Below are 24,377 nucleotides of genomic sequence, written 5' to 3'. Positions count from 1 at the left end.
TCTTTTTCCCCCCTTTTCTTGTAGCCAAGCAATCAATCATTTTCACACAGGAATTACAAGATGTTGTTGCTAAGGAAAAAGACACCATGGCAACCTTTGAATGTGAAACTTCAGAGCCATTTGTCAAAGTGAAATGGTATAAAGATGGTGTGGAGGTTCACACGGGAGATAAATATAGGATGCACTCTGACAGGAAGGTTCACTTCCTGTCCATACTGACGATTGACACATCTGATGCTGAAGACTATAGCTGTGTACTTGTGGAAGATGAAAATGTAAAAACAACAGCGAAACTTATCGTTGAAGGTAGTAAATAATAATTTCGCCATTTACTTAAGTTCTAAAGTCACCCTTAGTATGTGATTAAATTAGCTTTGCAAATTTCCTTTTATAAAAAGAACTATGTGGGAGTTGAATATAACCTCCATAGCAAGATTCCTGAATGTATACCACTAATTGAGATTATTGACAATTTGGATTTTTTTTTCAAAATTTTTATTTCAAAATTTTTGGATGGCATGACATGACATTCTTCTCTCACGTTAACGACAATTTGGATTTTTAAAAATCAAAGTTATTTTGATGCCTTATTTTTAAATTTTTACATTGAAATAAAATTCTGTTTTAAAAAAATTTTAAGTAAAATAACTTTTTTTATTGAAAATATATTCCTCAGTTCATCAGCAGGTACACATTAAGAATATTCCTGATAGCATGGGGGGATTTAAGAGACTTACAAGGAATTTTTTCTACCCTAAGTCTAGATGTGTAACTCTCAAGAAAAATTAACTTCTCTTTATCTTATGCCTCAGGTGCAGTTGTTGAGTTTGTGAAGGAACTTCAGGATATAGAAGTTCCAGAATCGTTTTCAGGAGAGTTAGAGTGCATTATATCCCCAGAAAATATAGAAGGCAAATGGTATCATAACGGTGTGGAGCTGAAATCCAATGGTAAATACACAATTACATCTCGTCGTGGACGTCAGAACCTCACAGTTAAGGATGTGACCAAAGAGGACCAGGGAGAATACACCTTTGTTGTAGATGGGAAAAAGACAACCTGTAAACTAAAGATGAAACGTAAGTCTGCCTGTTCTTTTTGGCCTGAAGGGAATATCATTATGGCTTATTGATAAGAAATGATCATAACTTTCTCTTTTCTCCCCATATTTCACAGCCCGTCCCATTGCCATTCTACAAGGACTTAGTGATCAAAAAGTCTGTGAAGGTGACATTGTTCAGCTTGAAGTTAAGGTCTCCTTAGAGAATGTGGAAGGTGTCTGGATGAAAGATGGCCAAGAAGTACAGCCCAGTGACAGGGTTCACATTGTGATAGACAAACAGTCACATATGCTGCTTATTGAAGACATGACTAAGGAGGATGCTGGAAATTACTCCTTCACCATTCCATCCCTTGGACTATCAACAAGTGGGCGTGTCTCTGTCTACAGTGAGTGCAACTTACATATTTTTATGTGTATATTTTTAAGTGAGGTAGAAAACTTTAATTAGCAGGCATTTAAAACAAAATTCACATTAATAAATTGTGTGTGTGTGTGTGTGTGTGTGTGTGTGTGTGTGTGTGTCTGTGTCTGTGTGGTTTTGCAGGTGTTGAAGTGATAACACCTCTGAAGGATGTTAATGTGATTGAGGGTACCAAGGCTGTGCTCGAATGCAAGGTATCAGTCCCTGATGTGACTTCTGTTAAATGGTACTTAAATGATGAACAAATCAAGCCTGATGATCGTGTACAAGCCATCGTCAAAGGCACTAAGCAGCGACTAGTGATTAACCGGACCCACGCCTCAGATGAAGGACCTTACAAGCTGATGGTTGGCAGAGTCGAAACTAGCTGTGATCTTTCTGTGGAAAGTAAGGATTCTTCCATTTAACTTATTATTGTTGTAAGCATTCTATTTTCCCAGTGTAATATTAACCAAGTGTTTATTTTCTTTTTCCCCAGAAATTAAAATTATCAGAGGTCTTCGTGACCTTACCTGTACAGAAACCCAAAATGTGGTCTTAGAAGTTGAGCTATCCCACTCAGGAATTGATGTTTTGTGGAATTTTAAGGACAAAGAAATCACACCCAGTTCCAAATATAAAATTGAAGCTCATGGAAAAATATATAAGCTGACAGTTCTAAATATGATGAAAGATGATGAAGGAAAATATACATTTTTTGCTGGAGAAAATATGACATCTGGAAAACTTACTGTGGCAGGTTGGTACATTTGTCATTCAGTCTGAGTTCTTATGTGGGGTACTTATTTCAATTTAAGAAATTGTGGCCCATTTCCTTCCAAATTCCCATCAGGTTCCTTCTTCCATGCCTCTGCTTATGCTGTTCTCAAAGTCAGGAGTCCCCTCAACACTTTCCCCACCATGTGCTTCTAGGGAGACCTACCTCAAATGCCATCTTTTTGTGAAGCCTTCCTTAATTTTCCCATTTGTGTAAGATCTTACTCCAACAACCTCAGGATTATTTTGTGTGTGTCTCTTCCATGGCCTTTATCACATACATTTCTCATTGCCCATTTCTTCTTCTCACACCAGAGTATAAACTCTTCCAATCTGGAATTTTGCTTCTTTCCCATCTGTGTTCTCTAACATATTGCACGTGATAGATGATCAATAAACATTTGTTGAACTGAGCTTTATTTAAACTTTCCTACTCTAAAGGTGTATTTCTTTTTTTTTTTTAATCATTCTTATCTCTTCAACTTTTGTTTCTTTTGTTCCCTTCATACTTGTTTTATGAACCCAGTGAAAATTTTAAAATATAACTCAATGTATCTATATATCTCTTTCTTGTGACATGAAGTAGACCATTCTCATTCAGCAGAAATCCCTAGTTTCAAAATGGAGAACCAAAAGCATAAATCAATTGCTAAGAAAAAGCTAGAAGTCATCATTAATTTGCTTGGTTTATTACAATTTAATTACTGAGGAGTTGAGATATGACATTGAGATTAAATTGTGTAGTCCATATGGGAATTGTGTGTCCCACATCATATGAGTTACCTAGATTATACTTTATTACATTATAATATTTCTGCAGATATTTGACTATGAAAAACACTCCTGAAACAAAATTTTGGATCTTGCACTCTGACATGTGTAATATAAATTGCATGTTTTTAAATGTGTGCAAACAAGAAAAAACTATGAGCCCTTATATTATTTCACTCAACATTTTTTAAGGCTCTACCATAGGCAAGGTCTGCTAGAAGCACAGGACACAAAAACAAATGAGGCATGATATTTTTTCTTGAGGAATTCACAATTTTTAGAGAGGGACAGATATATCAGCAACTAACTTGCTGAAGGAGTAATTTTTTTTCTGCCAGTGAATGATGGCCATAGAGACAAAGGGGGAAGCTTCATAAAAGAGATGACAGTTGTTAAAATAGTGATTTTTTTAGTACATAAGAATCTCTTATCTCATAGAAACATGACTGTACATTTTGTTTAGCACATCTTTTCCCAATCAAATATTAGACACATTTGCAGGAAACAATCCTTAGAAGACTAGGTAGAATGCTTTTGAAGAAGGAATTGAGCTAGAGGCCATCCATGTGGTATGGTTCTTAGAATTCAGTATTAATTTACCGGTTGCTTTCCCTTTGCAAAACCTTCCTGATTCCAGTATTTTCCTTATCAGTCATGCAAACTTAGAGTAGGGGTTTCTGTGATATCTTCTCAATATGGGCAACGATAATTCTATTAGTTCATTATATTCAAAATCATGTTTTAAAATTTGATTTTATATTTAATTGTGCAAAGATTTCCTTTTTGTATAAATATTTTTTTAAAGGACTCACACTTGTACTTCTCTTGTTCCAAAGGGGGGGCCATCTCCAAGCCACTCACCGATCAGACTGTGGCTGAATCACAGGAAGCTGTGTTTGAATGTGAAGTTGCCAACCCAGATGCTGAAGGAGAATGGCTGAAGGATGGCAAACACCTACCGCTGAGTAACAATATCAGAAGTGAATCTGATGACCACAAAAGGAGACTGATCATTGCTGCCACCAAATTAGATGACATGGGAGAATATACCTACAAGGTGGCCACCTCCAAAACATCTGCCAAACTCAAAGTTGAAGGTTAGTGATATAATAACAGATTTATCCATTCCACGTTATATTACGTTCTTGATGGTTCTCGTTTTAAAAGTCAGTGGTATAATTATTTTGGATGTCATGAATCATGATTTCATAAAATCATTATAAACTCTCCAAACTTTCTAAGCCATATACCACAGGGCGCAAAATTGCTTATAAGATGTGTTTCTGTGCAGAAGCCATTTCTTAGGTTCCAGCTTGGAGGAACAGCTTAATGAGATGCTCTCATTCTCCACCCTTCTTTTGTTCTTCTCCAGTCTGTTAAGCTATTAGTATACAGCTGTGCAAACTTCATCTCATTCAAGTGTAGAAAAATCATTGCACAGTGTACATTTTAAACTGGATTCCAGGTTTTCGTAAATAATCTCAAGGTATCTTTTAAAATAGAGGTGCTGCATAAACCACAAAAGTTTTGATAACCGTTCTTTTGCAAGATGACCAGGTAATGATCTCATTCCAGGAATTCTTTTACTTGATGATACCATCTTTATTTCCTAAATCAATCATAAATTTGTCTCCAGCTGTCAAAATTAAGAAGACTCTGAAGAACCTCACGGTGACAGAGACACAGGATGCCGTTTTCACTGTGGAACTCACACACCCTAACGTAAAGGGTGTCCAATGGATCAAAAATGGGGTTGTGCTACGATCCAATGACAAGTATGACATCTCAGTCAAAGGAACAGTTTACACTCTGAGGATTAAAAACTGTGCTGTTGTGGATGAATCCGTGTATGGCTTCAAGCTTGGAAAGCTAGGAGCCAGTGCCAGACTGCACGTTGAGAGTAAGTTGATTCAGAAACACTTTACAAGTAGCCGGTTAATGGTTACCGCTAAGTTAACCCATATCCCTGAATTGTTTCAACTTTCCTCATTAGCTGTCAAGATCATTAAAAAGCCAAAAGATGTGACCGCCTTGGAAAACGCCACCGTTGCCTTCGAAGTTAGTGTTTCCCATGACACGGTTCCAGTAAAATGGTTCCACAAGAATGTGGAGATTAAGCCAAGTGACAAACACAGACTGGTCTCGGAAAGGAAGGTCCACAAACTGATGCTACAGCATATTTCCCCCTCGGATGCTGGGGAATATACAGCTGTGGTGGGGCAATTGGAATGCAAAGCTAAACTTTTCGTGGAGAGTAAGTATGAGACAGCCCCCTATGGCATTTCCCTAGATGATCCGCATGTGTTCATTTTTTGGTTGGTTGGTTTCATCCACTTTTTTAAAAAATAATATATACTAACTGAAATACTCTTTGGTTTTCCCAAGCATTGCATATTACAAAAACCATGAAAAACATTGAGGTACCTGAGACGAAAAATGCCTCCTTTGAGTGTGAGGTGTCCCACTTCAATGTCCCTTCCATGTGGCTGAAGAATGGCGTGGAGATTGAGATGAGTGAGAAGTTCAAGATAGTCGTGCAAGGGAAACTCCACCAGCTGATCATCATGAACACCAGCACAGAGGACTCCGCAGAATACACATTTGTCTGTGGCAATGACCAAGTCAGCGCCACCCTGAAAGTGACCCGTAAGTACACAGACAAAAAAGCTGTATAAAATATTTGGGAAACTCCTGGTTATTCCGTATTCTACACCTTTCCTTCCTAACCAGTTAACCCACTCAAAAATCCTTGATTGACACATCTACTATGTGTTCACACTGAGTTAGGCACTAGTATCTCTACCTGTTTAAAATTTTCTGATTAGAGTAGCCTGGAAAGGCTACCTACAAAGATGCTCTAGTGTCTATCACTAGCTCTTTCTGCTTGGCCTTGTCCTGTTGTAGAGGGGTACCTGGAAGGTCTCATAGCTCATATCCCTGAACTACAATCACCTTAGCAGACATACTAAACACGTCCCTAGTTTTCACTCTGTGCTTGTTGTAACTCACATCATGCTGACACAAAGTCTCCTTCGGTGTATTTTCTTCCCTTTTGCAGCAATCATGATTACATCCATGCTGAAGGACATCAATGCTGAAGAAAAAGACACCATTACCTTTGAGGTAACCGTGAACTATGAAGGCATCTCATACAAATGGTTAAAGAATGGTGTGGAAATCAAATCAACTGACAGGTGCCAGATGAGAACCAAAAAGCTCACGCACTCACTGAACATCAGGAACGTGCACTTTGGGGATGCAGCTGAGTACACCTTTGTGGCTGGAAAAGCTACATCAACAGCCACCCTTTATGTGGAAGGTATGGTTTCACAGACGTCCTATCCATAAAAATAAATGTGAATACACTATGTGAAATGTTAATCAGTGCACTAATTAGTGAATGGAAAAATAAAATGTGGGTATCCATGTCACGAAATATTGTTAGCAATAAAAAGCCAGTGCTGGTACATGCTACAACATGGATGAATCTTAAAAACTTTACGCTAAGTGAAAGAAGCCAGTCCCAAAGGACCATATATTGTGTGATTCCATTTATAGGAAATGTCAGAATACACAAATCTGTAGAGACACAGATTTGTCTCTAAATCTGAGGGCAGACAGTAGAAGGTGTCTGGAGGGTGATGGCTGAGGAGTGCATGGTTTCTTTCTGGGGCAATGGGAATATTCGAACATTGATCATGGTAATGGTTGCATGACTCTGACTATACTGAAGGCCACTGAATCGAACACTTTAAACAGGTGAATTGTATACTAAGTTATGTCATAAGGCTGTTAGAAAGGTTAATTTTTTTGCATGCTGTTTCCCAGCTCGTCATATAGAATTTAGGAAACACATTAAGGACATCAAGGTTCTCGAGAAGAAGCGAGCCATGTTTGAATGTGAAGTTTCTGAACCTGACATCACTGTCCAGTGGATGAAAGATGGCCAAGAACTGCAGATTGTGGATAGGTCAGTTGTTTTGTTTTGCCGCGTTCAAGGAATGCGCAGTTTGCTTTGAGTCACTGTGCATTGAACTTCAATTTCCATTTCATCTACAGAATAAAGATACAGAAGGAGAAATACGTCCACCGCCTCCTGATCCCATCCACCCGCATGTCTGATGCTGGGCAATACGCAGTGGTGGCAGGAGGCAACATATCCACTGCTAACCTCTTTGTAGAGGGCAGAGATGTTCGCATCCGGAGTATTAAAAAGTCGGTTCAGGTATTGTCTACATGCTGAATTTTGGGAGACATCATCAGAAGCCCGTAATCCATAGTTTGGTATTCTACTTTTTTAACTTTAGAATTTTCTAAGCACAGTCTTCTAAAGAATGAAAACAGCTGATCCCTGCTGGCTTAGACTCTTGATCTGACATCAATTTAGTCACAGTTTTCCCTCACTTAGGGAAATGGTGTGTCCTTAGCAGCTGTCTAGATACTTTAATTAAAGCAGCTGTGGAAACTTCACTGTCTAACAAATGGCCACCTGCCAAGCCGCACAAACCAGAAAAGAACTAAAATTTAAGTTGCGGTGTTTACACAGCAGCTAGAACTCAGGGAATTTAGAACAAGGTGGCATTTCCTCAGAAGCCTTCTGTTATGGAGAGGCAGGTATGTAGGGACTTGGCTGGAAACACTTCCTCTGAGGTCCAAGAGGAAGACCGGTGCAGGCAAAGCTGGATTCCTAGCAAACATGCCGAGCCAGACACCTCTGCTCTCTACCACATGTGAAGAATTTATTCTCATGAGGGCCAGTCTTCTCAAATGATGTAATGGAGATAACATGGTGAGAGAAGTGTCATTAGAGTTCAGACTTATCATATTGCTCGTCTAAGGAGAACCGGGCCACTCAGGCCACCTGAATAAATTTTCTGTCCTTTATTGTCTGATTCTGAACCTTGATTTCCTCACTCTTAAAAACGAGGATAATAGCTTCCACCTACCCCAGTAGATTCTTGTTCCTACCCCATGAAATCAAATTGAGTACTAACTTAGAAGAGCTTTGTCGAAAATAAAAAGCCCATGGGCATAAAGTGTCATTATTTCTGTTATTATCAGTTAAGAAGCAAACATTTAAGGACTCGAACATGGTCTCTTTGGGGGCAGCATCCCTCCTCAGTGCAGGTATAAGCATGATTTATACAGAAGAAGTTAGGGCACCAATTGTCCAAGGATATGCAGGACAAATCAGAATGTGACACAACCAGTCAGCTTTTTATATCGTAATGGATAAGTTTGGCACACTCTTGAAATAAGCAGTTTTAGAAACAGGTCAAAACTTAAAGGAAACCGGGGCTTCAATTCTCTTTTTCTGTTGTTCCATCAAAAGGTTATTGAGAAACAACGTGCTGTGGTTGAGTTTGAGGTCAACGAAGATGATGTGGATGCCCACTGGTATAAAGACGGCATTGAAATCAACTTCCAAATTCAAGAACGATACCAGTATGTGGTGGAGAGAAGAATCCACAGGATGTTTATCTCCGAGACCAGGCATAGCGATGCTGGCGAATACACCTTTGTGGCAGGAAGGAACAGGAGTTCTGTTACACTCTATGTCAATGGTAGGTGGAGATATTGATGTGTTTTGTGAATCCAGCTAGAGTAATACTCTTCTTGAACTTCCCAAAGTGCTGATAGTTTCTGGGAAATCTCTAGGGAAGCCATGGTCCTTGTATGCTTGCAACTACATTTATTTTCACATCATTCCCTGGTAAAGGGACAGCAGCTATTAAAAAGACTTAAAGATGTCATTTCTTGAAAGTGCCTAGTGGCTGGATCTTCATTGAGTTGGCCAACACTACTTAATAGCCACTGTATGTCAATTATAATAGACCCCCAATGGGTTTCTAGATACAGAATTCAGCTGGTCAAGTTTTCTGCCCTTGGCCCCAAGTGCTTAAGTACCAGTAGACTTACCAAGCCATAGGGTCATTTCCTTTGAGAAAACCCAAAGGTCCTCTTTGAGGCCCCAGAGGGCCTAGACAGCCACAGTCAATGTTCAACTAGGTTTTCTCTGCCCCAAGCCCTAGGATCATAGGCTCTTACTTTTAGGGGAAATTCCACATGCTACCAAAGGCTCAGAGGGGTGCCATTAAACCATTTTCTTTCTTCATTACAAACCTTAGAGCTGAATTTGAAGCTGACCTGGAAATGAGACTAACCTAAATAGAGAAAATGGATCATTCATCCCTATTTTAATTTTGAGTCATATCTGTCTGCACAAATACCCCTGAGGCGGATGAAGGAACTCTAGGAAAATCTCAAGTTAATAAAAATGAGCCATGTTGCCAACATTCCCTCAGTCCGTAGGAGACCAAGTGATCATGATATCCAGTTCTTATTATTTCTGTATTAGTGGTGGATAGACTGAGGCACAGAGAAGTAAAGGTCAGAAACCAGCCTCACAGGAGTCCTTTCTCCCCATTTCTGTGTTCAGTAAACTAGCTAGTTCCCCTCACTCATCACAACACAGACAAGATGCTTTACTTAGGATAGCAGGAAAGTGAGTTTTTTTCAATCTACCTAATTGCCTCTAACTAGATCTGGGATAACATGTATTCTTACCTTCGTAGTTACTGATTGTGCTTCATTGGCACCTATATATAAAGAAATGACTATGACACATACACAAATACTTGGAAAACAAACCAGTATGAAATGACCCACATCACCACATGGTTTGTCCAAATGATGTAAAATTAGGTAGCATGTGGCAGTTCTCACAATTTTTTTAGTTTTGAGAGAGAGAGACAGAGAGAGAGAGAGAGAGAGAGAGAGAGAGAGAGAGAAAGAGAGAGAGAGAATGAGTGGGGGAGGGGCAGGGAGAGAGAGGAACAGAGGATCCAAAGCCGACTCTGTGCTGACAGCGCAGAGCCTGACATGGGGCTCGAACTCGCCAACCTCAAGATCACGACCTGAGCTAAAGTCAGACGCTTAACTGACTGAGCCACCCAGGCACCCCTGTTCTAGCATTTTTTAGGGTACTGTGCATCACTGCACCCCCACCCAGACCCCAACATGAAAAGGGGCGATCACCTTATGTTGACAAGTTCAACACTCGCAGCAACACCCCGTCACCAAGCCTCAAATAGAAGTACCTTTCTAAAGTTATTCTCTCTCCTCGAGGACAAAATTCCAAATGTTTTCTCCCTTCCCAGCACAAAGAACATTCCAATATTCTGAGGCAAGTAAAGTTATCATAATTCCAAAGTTTTGTTTCTGGGCACTGGCCACAAATGAACACAGACTTTCACGTGCTCTCCTGTGTTGTCATGTTTTTTCACCAGCTGTTTGTTTTCATTTACTCCCAGCTCCAGAACCACCCCAAATTCTGCAGGAGCTCCAGCCTGTCACTGTGCAGTCTGGCAAGCCTGCCCGCTTCTGTGCTGTGATATCTGGCAGACCACAGCCCAAAATTTCCTGGTACAAGGAAGAGCAGCTGCTTTCCACTGGCTTCAAGTGCAAATTCCTTCACGACGGGCAAGAGTACACGCTCTTGCTAATTGAAGCCTTCCCAGAGGACGCGGCTGTTTATACCTGTGAAGCCAAGAATGACTATGGAGTAGCCACGACGTCCGCTTCCCTCTCCGTGGAAGGTAGAAAGGCCTCGCTAGCCTCAGCTTAAAATAAAACCTAAGAAACCCGCTTTTTGTGTGTTGTCCCACTGCATTTATGAATACAATTTGGAGCTCATACAAGTGGATTGCTGCTCAGCTTTCAGAAAGTGCCCTGATGCCACATGAATTAAGATAAATCCACGTGCTCCATTCTTCTTTGAGGTCTGCAGGTGATTTAATCCTGACGCATCTTGTGGTCCCTTTCTTTAGTTCCGGAAATCGTGTCTCCAGATCAGGAAATGCCAGTTTATCCTCCTGCTGTCATTACCCCACTTCAGGACACCGTCACTTCTGAGGGACAGCCAGCCCGTTTTCAGTGCAGAGTTTCTGGAACAGGTAGGTTCATGAGCAAAGGTATCGTTGCTAATACTTACACAGAATGATCTGAGGAGAGCTTTCTCACATTTTCCTCCATCACAGACACCTCCCAGGCATAATTTGACTCTTAATGGGAATCTTGCAAAAGACTTACTTGAATTACTGAACTAAGGAATAGACCATGTTTACCACTACTGAACTGTAGCATCAAAAGTAAGGGCATTATAATCCGAGAGGTTAGATTTGAATTGTGGATCCCCTGTGTGACCTTAGGCAAATATATTATTTCTCTGGCTCTCTTTTCCTCATGAGTAAAGTAAGAATAGTATTGCCTTTGATCTTAGAACATACCTTTCACAAGGGCAGGGATTCTGTCTTAGCACCTAAAACCTGGTGCCTAAAAAGGCAGTGGCTACTAGAAGGTAAGACCCTTGGCAGTGAGGGTGAATCCTTGTCCTAGGATAGCTTCATACATAGTGGATAGTCAATATGTACTTGTTAACTGGACAAAAGAATGATTATCAAATGACTAATACCAATGAGGATCGTGTTAGATAACACACACCAGCGCGTAGCACAGTGTTCGTCACAAGTAACCCTCAGTTGGTTAGCTATATGCTCTTTAATTGGTGCATGCTTCCCAAACACCCACGGCCCTGTCTCACAGCCTCAGGAGTCTGATGTTGGTAGAATGAGGCAAAATATTTGCAGCTCTTTCAAGCCAATTATGATTGTAAATTTATCTCAGGTAGGGAAAAGTAAATCAACTTTATCCCAAATGAAAGTCACTCTCATATTTTTGGCCCGTATATATGCCCACCAAAGGGAAATTCTTAGAGCTTAGCTTCATAGCACTCCTAGTTAAGTGTGGGTTTATTTTTATGCTTCTTCCATTGGTTTATGACCCAATCTCTGCATTGCCATGAGCCATTTTTGTAAACAAGTCAGTATTTCAATTGGCCTTCTAAAACCTGATGATTTCCTCCTCTGAGGTGACGATGCTGATCTAGAAACCAAATGGACCTGTTTGATTTTTATGAGTATAATGAAAAGATAATTAATGATGTAGGTAAAGCATCTATAGGCCTTGCTGGCAAGTGACTGGTGCTCAATACATTAATTTTATTATAGATATAGAGGGGAATTATATAAACATAAAAGTCTGGTAGTGGGCAACCAACATGGGGAAATACCATAGACTTTGTGAGTTTGAGAAACACTAAATATTAAGAAATAAGATCTGATTTGATAATATTCTACTAACACAGTAAAGAAAAGGCATTTTAATATCAAATTCATTAAAGCCACACTAAATAATTTGTCCTTCCATTGAATTTTTAGAGGAAAATTTTCAAATCAATATACATATATATGGGTCGTTTAAAGCAGTAGTCTATATAGTACTCTTCAGTTTATAAATAATATTATAGTTTTGCCTTTAAGGTATTACAAAAATATGTTTTAAGCCTTTCATAAGACTCCAATTGGGGGACGCCTGGGTGGCTCAGTTGGTTGGGCATCCCATTCTTGGTTTCTGTTCAGGTCATGATTCTGGGGTTGTGGGATCAAGCTCGCATCAGGCTCCATGCTAAGGGTGGAGCCTGCTTAAGATTCTCTCTCTCTCCCTCTGCCTTTCTCCCCTGCTCACACACACATGTTCTCTCCCTCTCTAAAATAATAATAACAATAATAATGATAATAATAATTATTTTTTTAAAAAGACTCCAATTGGGGTAGAAAGAGAAAAATATCTTTTTTTATATGACTGACATCTTTAAGTGTTTAAATGGACATTATAAATTTATGGATTACTAACTCTTTTTATTTTAAAAAAAAATTTTTTTTCAACATTTATTTATTTTTGGGACAGAGAGAGACAGAGCATGAACGGGGGAGGGGCAGAGAGAGAGGGAGACACAGAATCGGAAACCAGCTCCAGGCTCTGAGCCATCAGCCCAGAGCCTGACGCGGGGCTCGAACTCACGGACCACGAGATCGTGACCTGGCTGAAGTCGGACGCTTAACCGACTGCGCCACCCAGGCGCCCCTGGATTACTAACTCTTTATGTGTGGTACTATTTATACACATATAGAGATTTGAGCATCCTCTTGCAAATGTATTTTCTATATGGCAAAATTTAAGTTCCTTAAGTAAAATGACCTTTTAAAAGCTTACCAAATCATAAAGGTTGATGCCCCTGGGACTAAATATATTTACACAACTTTCTCTTAGCAAGTATTACCCTAGGAAAGTAAATTCAGCCCTGCCTTCTACAAATGTGAAAAAAAATTATCAGTCTTTAGAAACCTCAGTCACATGTTTTTGGAACTCAATACTTACTGAAGCATGGAACTTGGCCCTCAGCAATCTAGTGGTGCTTTTATGAGAACATGTTGCCTACTGAAGGTCTCTGGTGCCACCTACTGGTGGAAAAGCAATTTGTAAAAGCAGAATTTTAAAACGTAATAAAGCTACATTTTTACCAATGTTTATTCTACAGATAATCAGTATCATTTAAAAGCTTACTGAGCAACAGCTAGCTAAATAAAATGATAAGTAGTCTGGAAATGATGGATTCCTGTTGTTCATTTAAGTAACTCTTCGGTTTTATTCGACTGCTATTGAAACATTACACTAGCTGCTAGGGATGCCAGACCTGGCTTTCATAGAATTGAGTGTAGGTGAGGAGACACACGTGCACAACTAGATCCCAAGGTTGTAAGTGCCATAACAGCCCATGTACTCAGCTATGACTGTTTGCAACATGAACAGAGATGTACAGACTGGGCATTGAAAAATCAACAGGATCCTTGAACACAGCAGTGTTCTAGGCAGAGAACGACGTTTACAAAGTCATAAAAGCTTGCAAGGGTACTTCATGTGCTGGAAACGACAAGTGGCTTAAGTATGGTTGGAAAGTGATGTGATAAGTGGATGAGAGGGCCAGGAAAGAAGGCAAGGGCCAGGTACTAAAGGTTTGGTATTCTATGCTTAGGATTTTAGATTTTACCTTGTTTATACTAAGGAGCAGCTGAAGGATTTTTAAGCCCCTGGGTAACATGATTTACTTTTTTAGAGACACTACTGTGGTAGTGAAAAGAGGAATGGTCAGATGTGGGAGGTGAGACCAGGTGAGGACCAAGGGAGAGGCCATCCTAACAGGCTTGGAAGGTGCAGACAAGGCCCTCAATTAGGGGAATCGGGAGAAAAAAAGGGTGTATATTGAATTCAAGAGGTGGAATGAACAGAATTTAGGGACCAAATACAGTGGAGTAATAGAATGGGGAGCAGGGGCAGTGGAGAGGCCTCACGGAAGCCAAAAGAGGCCAGTGACCGACACAGAAAGGGGCAGCCCAGTCAGAAGCACCAAATCCATTACCAAGAGAGGTCTCACCTGTTAGCTTATTTCTTGTTGACAATACATGCCTATCCTAGGGCTTCAATCAATTTACCTCTGTCAGTAGTAATATGCAGAGAACCTTGCAAAGTGGTGAACCAAACTCTTCATCTTCCATTTCTGTTGAGGTTTAATAGACAAACTAAATAGTTATAGAATGATCGCTCAATTCCATGTGATGGTGTTGTCTCTTACATCACCTGGCCCTGACTTTTGGTAAATTATTAAAGGCACTGCTGATCCCTTGCGAGGTTAAACATTCTTTCTATAATGACTGACTTGTGACAGTGGTTTATAAAGCTCCTTCCATGTGTAAGCCATTTAATTCACACAACAATTTATTGCAAAGAATAGCTCATGCACTGGGTGTTGTATGGAAACCAATTTGACAATAAATTTCATATATTAAAAAAAATAGCTCATGAATTACTATGCATCTTATTTTACAAATGAGAAGACTGGTCCAGAGAGATTAAATGACAGGTGTAAGGTCACACAGCTGGTAAATTGTGGTATCAGCGTTCCATTTTCTACCTTACCTTGCTACCTAAGGAAGTGAAGAGATTTAAAAGGAGAACCTGTAGTTTAAAAATACTACCACCATGGGCAGGATGGAGGGGAACCTTCACAAGCCAATATTTGTGCCAAAATGCAAACAAATGCTAGCTGATTGCACCACAAGAGAATCCTCCATAGATGGTAATTAGATAGGGGAGTGGTATAGTGATCATACTCAGCTTGGGTTGTGGCTTTTAAAACAAATAACTAAATTTAAATCCACTCTTGACTTACAGGGTTACTGTTTCAATGGAAGTATAATATTTTTTAAAGTGCACATTACCTTAAACCATAACAATATAATGTTATTTTATCTTTGCTTTGGGGTTATTTTCTATCATTTTATTTTTTTAAAATTTTTTTTCAACGTTTATTTATTTTTGGGACAGAGAGAGACAGAGCATGAGCAGGGGAGGGGCAGAGAGAGAGGGAGACACAGAATCGGAAACAGGCTCCAGGCTCTGAGCCATCAGCCCAGAGCCTGACGCGGGGCTCGAACTCACGGAACCCGAGATCGTGACCTGGCTGAAGTCGAACGCTTAACCGACTGCGCCACCCAGGCGCCCCTATCATTTTAACATGATTCAACTCCTTATATGAAAAGAACTGGTTTTATTATTATATACTATTACTGTTACTTTGAAAAAAGCCAAATATATCTAAGATGCCCAAATTCCATTACTCTCAGTTTTAAAAATTATTTTTTGCTTTGCTCAGACCTTTCAATGCTTGCTCATTGGTAATGACAGTATAGAATTTTTTTCTTCAGACTACAGGGTGTCTGTTTTATACTTTTGGGAATGTTGATTCTCTCAGCTCTCTTTTTGATTGATCTTTCTGCCCACCAGAAGTGCAGATTTTCCTCTCCCTGTCCTCGTAAGCAACCACAATCCTAGATAAAACCCATCCTGATGACTCTACCTTAGGACTGTCTTTTTCTCAAGGTCACTATGTCAAAACCTTGACCCTGTTTCCACAGCATGGACTGCAAATGGTTAAAAAGAATATAATTAAAATTATAAAAGTTCAAATATTACAACCAGTCTATAAGCTGGATTTTTCTGGGATCGTGTTTTTCTTAAAGATGAAAAGGAAACCTAAAAGAGCAGATGTGGCAAGCCCAAAAGGGAAATCTAATGTTATTAAGATAAATATGGGGGCGCCTGGGTGGCGCAGTCGGTTAAGCGTCCGACTTCAGCCAGGTCACGATCTCGCGGTCCGTGAGTTCGAGCCCCGCATCAGGCTCTGGGCTGATGGCTCAGAGCCTGGAGCCTGTTTCCGATTCTGTGTCTCCCTCTCTCTCTGCCCCTCCCCCGTTCATGCTCTGTCTCTCTCTGTCCCAAAAATAAATAAATGTTAAAAAAAAAAAAAGATAAATATGAAATGTAGTCAACAATGTAATCAATACTGTAGGTAAAAGGATTGCAGGTAAAATCATCCACCACTTTTTGTGATTTTAAATATCTTTTGTGATGCAGATCTAAAAGTGTCTTGGTACGCCAAAGACAAGAAAATCAAGCCATCTCGGTTCTTTAGAATGACTCAATTTGAAGACACTTACCAACTGGAAATTGCCGAAGCTTTCCCGGAAGATGAAGGAACTTACACTTTTGTTGCTAATAATGCTGTCGGTCAAGTATCAAGCACAGCCAACTTGAGATTGGCAGGTACAGTAAACAACTTTAAGAACCACATTTAAATATGGATCTAATCTTACAATGCCAGTAACAATCACTAAAGATTCCATGTAAACCATCATTGGCCCTACCATTCTCTTTTAATGCAACTAATTGTTTCCATGTTATATATGACATTCTTACTTTTCTTTTATCCCATCTCATGATGAATCACAAACCATCATTTTCTATTTTGCCCTGCTTTGTCTTTATACTGTTTTGTAACATACTGCTCTCCTCGCCAGCTTTCATGCTTTCTGATCAGCATGTATCAGAATGGAGAGAAATATGCTAAAGAAATACTTAGGTAGATTTGTTTTCTCACTTAGCTAAGATGAAAATTTTTAAAAAATGTTTTTTAATGCCAGCGTTACTATCCCCCCATTGTCTTGACACAATTCTGAGTTCACAGAAGCTACAGAGGATGATTTCGGGTCTAGACACCATCTAGATACATTCGCCATCATTCCAAGAATGCCTTCAGGTTAAGGGGCCCAGTCCAAAGATGGTTTAGCATTTCTGATATTTGGGGCTTTTAAACTGCAATCAGAAACACTTCCCTGGCAGTGGGGAGCACTTTGATTCAAAACAAGATAACAACAATATTTTTATACAGTCAGACTATTTTTGCTGAGCTAAGTTAGTCTATGTATTCTTAACTATATACAAATACATAAGGATTGAAGGCAACTTTGATTTTTCCCTTAATTTTAAATACAATAATAATCAGATATTTTCTTAGTAATCAATTTAAAGTGGTTTACAAAATAGAAAATCTGATTTTATAACCAGAGGGGAAAAAAATAAAAACAGAAAACAAGAATACCTAAACTAAATTGTGTACTTCACTACTGCCTTCGCAAACAATACGGTGAAGTTTCTTAGGCTATTTATGTCTCCATTTGTTTGTCTGGAAAATGGAAGTGAACATGTGTGACTTGGAACCAATAATGTCATACGTTGACAAGGCATTAAGATTGGTCTGGACTCTAGTCCACCATTACAATTTACGACAGATCTGTAGACAACTCCAAATGAGTTCTGGTTTCACTGCAGGGTAAGACATTAAAGGTTGGCATGCTTCTTTTCAGGATTTAGCAAATTTGGAGAAGTTACATCAAACTCCCAATGGCATGTTTCTTCGTCAGTTTCATTTAAGAAGGACTCCCTTGGCCAAAAGCCCATCTTCATCCAGACTCTATCAAGCCTCAGGGTGCACAGCGGGGAGACAGTCAGATTTCATGCAAGGGTTTTTGGCATTCCCAAGCCAGAAATCCAGTGGTTTCATAACCAGCAGCCAATTCTACCAACAAAAGATGTAGTTTTCCATTTTGAGGAGTCCACAGGCATGGCTTTAATGCTTATAGTTGATGCTTACTCAGAGCATGCTGGGCAGTACTCTTGCAAAGCCGCCAATAGTGCTGGGGAAGCCTCTTGTGCAGCTACACTCACAGTGACTCCAAAAGGTAAAGCTCATGTTGCTTTAAAGACTTGGATTTGCTTCATACCTCCTACTCCCACTGTTACTAATGAGAGTCTCTACTGTTTGTCTCATTGCATAGTGTGGTCAGTCGATAATTTACTAATAAAATAACACCCAACAAGTCCTCCTTAGTTCTCAATTATGGGTTAACCTATGCAATTAAAATCTCACTGAAGTGTATATTCTGCGTAGTACACTAGTATTTTTTAAGGCATCAGCTTTGCTTGATGTTTGTACTTTTCTAAACAACATTTCGTGGTTGGATCATTAATGATCCATTTGCTGTATATTGTTTATAAAGTATGCAGAAGAAGAAGGACAAATGGTATCCCAGGAGAGGGAAAAGAGAGAGAGAGAGAGAGAGGGAGAGACTATGTAACTCTGGTTAGCTGCAGTGACAACAGAAGGAAGGACGCAGAGACGCTATGGCATCGCATGAGCCTTCATCATCCATTCATCACTGGGTCACTGGGAATGAACTTTCTTTTGTATGATCTGACATCCTAGAGCATACTCCATTTGGCATGCTGCTTCCAAGTGACAATGACGTCTTCCATCTTCATCTTCCATGCCATTTTATGTTACTAACCTAACCAAGTGACAAAGCTTAGATCTTAATATTCTTTTCTTTTTCTTGTCACTTGATTATACAGTGCAAGCCCTAGCTAGGCAGAGTTCTGGGAAAGATGTAAGAGAGTCCACCAAGTCCCAGGCAGTGGCAGATTCCTCTTTCACAAAGCAGGAGAGCAAACTATCCCAAAACGAAATTAAGTCATTTCAAGGATCATCATATGAATATGAATCACAGGTTTTTGAAAGTGTATCTCAAAGTTCCATCCACACAGCTGCATCGGTTCAAAATGTAGAGTTGCGCCACACTGCGTCCCTTTCACAAATTGCAGAAAGCACTGAGTTATCTGGGAACTATGCTGAAGAGGCAGTGGGTGAGGCACCAAAGATTCTCCTGCAGCTTCAGGACCTCTCTGTAAGGTGCGGCGACACTGCTGAATTCCTCTGTGTCTTACAAGATGAATCCTCTGTTGATGTAACCTGGACTCACGAAGGCATAAAGATCGAAAGATCTGAAAGAGTGAAGCAGTCACAACGTGGAAATATTCAGTTTCTTATCATACGTAACGTTCAGCTGGTAGACCAAGGACTGTACAGCTGCAGTGTCCACAATGAGTATGGAGAGAAGACAACGTCAGCAGTACTAAGCATAGAAGGTGCTTATTTGGCTTTTAGCTCTGACTTACTTCATTTCATCCCCATCGCTTTATGCAGCTTTTCTGCTGTGCAAATTGAATCAATGAATATATTAATTAGAATATCTCTAACTTAGCACTCTATTCGTAAAAGACTCACGAAAGTCAGCCAAGTTATTGGCCAGACTTGTGATGAACATTTTTAACTTTCCAGTCTAGATTCAAGGAAGTGTAACTTTCAAATCTCATTTCGGAAGGTTATGGTTTATTTCACGTGCAATGCTTTTCCTAGTATTTCCCAAATATGCCCCCTACGAGGTACCCTGAAGAAGGTCAAGCTGTTACAGTTAATCAATTATTGATTATTTATTATTGTGCCTGATACTGTGCCAAGCTTAAATTTAATTATTTTAATATTAGGAGGCTCAAAAGTTCTCATCTGCCCTTTGTTTGCAGATCTGGAAGTTCTAGATGTTTATAAGGAGCAATAGAAAATTGTGCACTGATAATGATAGGGCTCTGTCTGGACCAAAATTAGGAGTCTATAGCTATTTCTTAATAGGTGCTGCTGCTTCAAAGTCTCAGATCTTCCTGGAATTCTAGAATTATCTCAAGGCAAGATTATTATTTTGTTATTATTATTATTTATTATTATTATTATTTATCGTGCTTGATTTGCCACCATGTCTGGAAGGGAATGAATAAATTTGTCTCGGAAAAGATAAGTTCTTCCTTTTATCCATGGACCTCCTCTTAGATACTAATGAAACAGGAAAGTTATTCTTCAGGTGCTAGAATCCCATGCTGTATGTCTGTAAGCAAAGAGTCTTTACTGAGTCCCGTGAAAGGTAACTGATGGAAGAAGTTCTAGCATCTCCAGGGGTCGGTGGAGACCTGTGGCCTCAAGGTCTTTTCTGATCTCTCCATCCATTTTTGAAATATTAGAGACGAGCAGGGGATAGTACAGTGCTATATGACAGCCATCTTGGCTCTGAATTTTGACAGAGTCTCATATATCATTTAATATATCTGTAATCCTCATTCGCCCAAAGGAGTCTTTTTTATCTCTTAATCTGACATTTTGTTCTGTAGCTCTTTCTGGTAACATTTTCATAGGCTTCAAAGGGAATAGCTCCAGAACTGAGATCTAGTTATGCAAATTAGATGGAAAATTCCACCATCCAAAGAGTTGACCCTCAATTTCACCATAGCTGCTGGCTAGTGCAATAATCACACATAGTGATTATTTATCTGGAGGTGACGTGGTGACAACCATGACGGTTTCTGCAGCCATATAATTGAGAGTTGGCTGTGTTGTGGAGGTAGGAACAATGTAGGTCTTTCAACTCGTTTCCTAAGGAATGTAGGGCCATGGTACATGCTCGATCAGCACATGGCCAGAGTGGATTTAAGCTGGACATTTTTGCCACAGGATTTCTAGTTCACTCAGTTCTAATGGATTATATCATTAAAGTGTTCTTGGAGCATGAGCATTTTTCTCTTGGGAAGTCCAGACTGCCTCACTGGTACTTAAGAAAGTGAAAAGATAAGCCACTTTTAAGTGTTTGAAGAATGAAGGATCAGGCACAGTTATCTAATTATCGCACATAAGACCAGTGTTTACATGTTCCTCTTTTACTTTGGCCTTGTAACTCTACGTAGGCAGAGTAGTTATCTGCAAAGATCAAGTAGGAAGGTAAACCCTATAAGTCTGTTTGAGTAGTTCTTCTGTACGTAATAGATATATCATATGTTAGTTTGGGAACTAACATGCTGCTTTCCTTCTCATCCTAATGACACATCACCTTCTCTAAATTCAGCGTGTGTTTTACTCTTACAAACACAGCTAATTTATTACTTTTCCTAACTTTATTCTCACCTAGCAAACGAATCGCAAACCAGAACAGTTACAAAAATTGCCCTTGGTTCAGACACTAAAAGTTTTAAAACACACAAAGAGTCACAAAATAAAACAACCCATGAAGTAAAGAGAGAATCGTCAAGGAAAACAGCAAGTTTGTCATTCACTTCATGCCAAAGCCCACAAGGAACGGAGGAGCCATGGAGTCCCGCATTCCCACACAGTTCCACACGGATGGACAGAAGAACAAGAGGGAACCAAGGCACCCACCTTTCCCAGGAAGCTGCCCCAGAGATGATTGTGTCTAAAGCCTGCGCCTTTTCCCTATATAATAAAAGCTATTTTGACTTGAGGACTCTGTTTTGCTCCTTAATATGTAACCAGACTTTGTGTAGTCTCAAGTTTTAAAGGTGGTCCAAATGAAAGGCATATTTACTAGCAGGAAATGCTTAATTCTGCAGGAAAACCTGAGAATAGCCCTCGGCAAAAGGCGGCAAGTTAGAAAATGCATGTTCCTTATAAATGTGATTCCTTCTCTTAGCAAGTGTTCCATCGATAGGACATTTTTATTTTTAAAAAAGAGAATATTCCTTTAGTTGATGGATTGCTTTTTGGAATGCATGTAAAGGCATGGGGAGTTATGAAACTAAAAGTGGAAATTTCATAGAGAACCTAAAATAAAAATGTTTTAAAATCTTTCTGCCAACATTGTCATGTACTATATCAGCTCATTGATTTGTCTGGCATGGATTTTTTGGGTGCACTTGGGGGACATAGTTTTCTGTTACTAGAATGAAGAGGAAATTATAATTATATGAATATATGAATTGAGGCAGAAAGTATATCAGGTTAATCATTAAAATCTCTTTATATGTTTTCCCATTTTAGCCCCAGAATCAATTTTGCACGGGAGGATTGAAGAGGAGATTGAGGTGGAGATGAAAGGTATTGTTATATTGGATGTGAGATTTAAGTAGAAATTCTGAAGGATTAATAGAATCCTTGACCTGCCTACTTTCTCTTAGTAATATTGAGAAAAATGACATAGATGTACAAATATATCTCTTAGAGTATATATTACTATGTCGCATGCCTGGTTTAGTATGCTGATGGTTACATGCATTTCACAGTAATTTGTTTGACAGTGATTTAAAGTCTTATATTTAAAATTTATCAGCCATTTTCAACTTCATGTTTGCAGCCATTTTCATAAGTGTGTATCAGAAAAAGTTGTCATCTTAATGCATGAAATCAATTAGTGGAAGTTTGTTTTCAAAATCGCAGCGAGTTAAATTGAACAATAGGCAATCACCTAGCTGTCAGTCTCAGAATGCAATGTCATGAATGAATTATGATGATTGAAATGCTACTTCATTTAGGATGTGTGAAAATGTTACATTCTCATTCTGGTTTACACTTCATGCACATACATCATTTTAACATTGATCTGTCTCTTACACTGGCTTGCAGATAGCTGCCTTACGTGATCATTATTGCCTGCTTTTCTCTGCGTAACGTTGTGACTTTATGGCTGTATTAGTTCGAATAAACGCCTTCTCATTTTATTTTAGCTAATTACTTATGGTTAAAGTTCTTGCAGATTTTTTTTAAATAGTTAATGCTCAAAAAGATAATAATTTAATCCAACAATCAAAAGGATCAGAAAGGGCGTTTATTCCACTCTCTGCAAGTCAGGTAAGATTTTCCTCTTAGCCACCAAAAGAACAAAGATTTCCCGCTCTCAAAACAAACATGCACAGGAACATGTTATTTTGAAATGCATTTTTGCTTGTTCAAGAAGAAATTTCAACAGTTTGAAGAAAAGACCAGACAACGAACGATTTTCGTGTCAGAATCTTTTAAACAGAGCATGGTGTTGCGTTTATTCGAACAAATATGGTGAGTGAATTTTTTTTATGGATTTGTGAGAATCTGTAGCATGCATTTTATTTTATTTCCTATTTTGCAATTTCATTTATTTTCAACTTTTTCAAATACTATGGAAAATAGTAAAATGCTTTATAATTTAATTTTTCTTTCAGAATTGTCCTCTGAGGGAGAATCTGAACATTCAGAAAGAGATGCACGCGACGCCTTTTCAGATTCTGAAGACTTCGACCACAGCTCCATGGCTGCTAAACGATATGCAAGTAGAATATCATCTACAAGCTCCTGGCCCGAATATTTCAAGCCTTCTTTTACCCAAAAACTTACATTTCAATATGTTTTAGAGGGCGAACCCGTTGTTTTCATGTGTAAATTAATTGCCTGGCCAACTCCAGAAATGACTTGGTTTCATAACAACCGACCTATCCCAACAGGTCTTCGACGGGTTATAAAAACTGAGAGTGATTTACATCATCACTCTTCCAGCTTAGAGGTTAAAAGTGTCCAGCACAGAGATTCTGGAAGTTATAGATTATTGGCAGTTAATAGTGAAGGGTCCGCTGAATCAACGGCATCATTGCTTGTTATGCAAAAAGGGCAAGATGAGAAATGTTTAGAATTTCTGAAAAGGGCAGAACAGACACATGAGAATATGGAGGCTTTAGCTGAAAGGAGAGAAGACAGGATAAAGGTAGGCCTGAGGTTTACGGGCTCTCCCTTTAACAAAAAACAAGATGTAGAACAAATGGGATTGATGCGAACTATACACTTTAAGACAGTAAGTCCGGGCAAGAAAACTGACTTTCTGTGTGATGAGGAATATTTAGAAAGTAAACCTGACCTAAGGGAATGGCTTAATGTAGGTGAAAGCTTCCTGGATGAGGAGACCAAAACGAAGTTGCAACGTTTACGGGAGGCTAGAAAAATCTTAACGGAGAAAAAGAAATTGTCTCTTTCAGAAATGTCATCGGAAATCAGCTCAAGAACTCTGAGAAGTGAAGCCAGCGCTAAAGACACTCTGCTGTCTAGAGAGGAGATGGAAAGCAGGTCTGTATCTGATCTAGCCGAAGGTAGGGACAAGGTAGATCCTCCAAGCGAGGGTATTGTCCCAAATCCACATGTCCTTTCTAATCAAATGGATCAAAATGTAGCATCTGGAGAACCTCCCACAAGCTTTCAAACTACTGTTGATGAAGAAATTCTCCAGACTGAAATAAGAATGAGCCAAGAGGCATTTCTAAGAGAAAATCTACAGAAAGACCATTTATATGGTCAGATTCTAGTAAGTGAGGAGACCCGAGCAAGAAAACCACTTGAAGAAATTATGACCAAAACTGAAATTGGAGAGTCATCTAGATATA

General features: G+C 39.3%; 1 protein-coding gene across 50 annotated transcripts in view; it reads left to right on the top strand.

Annotated features, from left to right (window-relative positions):
• TTN (titin) overlaps positions 1 to 24,377 on the top strand; it is a 277,310-nt gene that overhangs the window by 32,959 nt on the left and 219,974 nt on the right. For all 50 annotated transcript variants that reach the window (XM_045034065.1, XM_045034059.1, XM_045034049.1 and 47 more), the window contains 17 exons: positions 25 to 306; positions 813 to 1,079; positions 1,177 to 1,449; positions 1,608 to 1,871; positions 1,963 to 2,223; positions 3,848 to 4,108; positions 4,648 to 4,911; positions 5,005 to 5,265; positions 5,397 to 5,657; positions 6,070 to 6,330; positions 6,840 to 6,981; positions 7,071 to 7,236; positions 8,344 to 8,575; positions 10,325 to 10,609; positions 10,841 to 10,966; positions 16,383 to 16,571; positions 22,018 to 22,074. In XM_045034065.1, the coding sequence (XP_044890000.1) occupies positions 25 to 306; positions 813 to 1,079; positions 1,177 to 1,449; positions 1,608 to 1,871; positions 1,963 to 2,223; positions 3,848 to 4,108; positions 4,648 to 4,911; positions 5,005 to 5,265; positions 5,397 to 5,657; positions 6,070 to 6,330; positions 6,840 to 6,981; positions 7,071 to 7,236; positions 8,344 to 8,575; positions 10,325 to 10,609; positions 10,841 to 10,966; positions 16,383 to 16,571; positions 22,018 to 22,074 (3,852 nt within the window). The remainder of the gene's footprint in view (positions 1 to 24; positions 307 to 812; positions 1,080 to 1,176; positions 1,450 to 1,607; positions 1,872 to 1,962; positions 2,224 to 3,847; positions 4,109 to 4,647; positions 4,912 to 5,004; positions 5,266 to 5,396; positions 5,658 to 6,069; positions 6,331 to 6,839; positions 6,982 to 7,070; positions 7,237 to 8,343; positions 8,576 to 10,324; positions 10,610 to 10,840; positions 10,967 to 16,382; positions 16,572 to 22,017; positions 22,075 to 24,377) is intronic.

The sequence above is a fragment of the Felis catus genome, chromosome C1, assembly GCF_018350175.1.
Source record: "Felis catus isolate Fca126 chromosome C1, F.catus_Fca126_mat1.0, whole genome shotgun sequence".
In the NCBI taxonomy this organism is placed as follows: Eukaryota; Metazoa; Chordata; class Mammalia; order Carnivora; family Felidae; genus Felis; species Felis catus.
The sequence above is the reverse complement of the archived record's forward strand: the minus strand, read 5'-3'. Positions and strand labels throughout refer to the sequence as shown.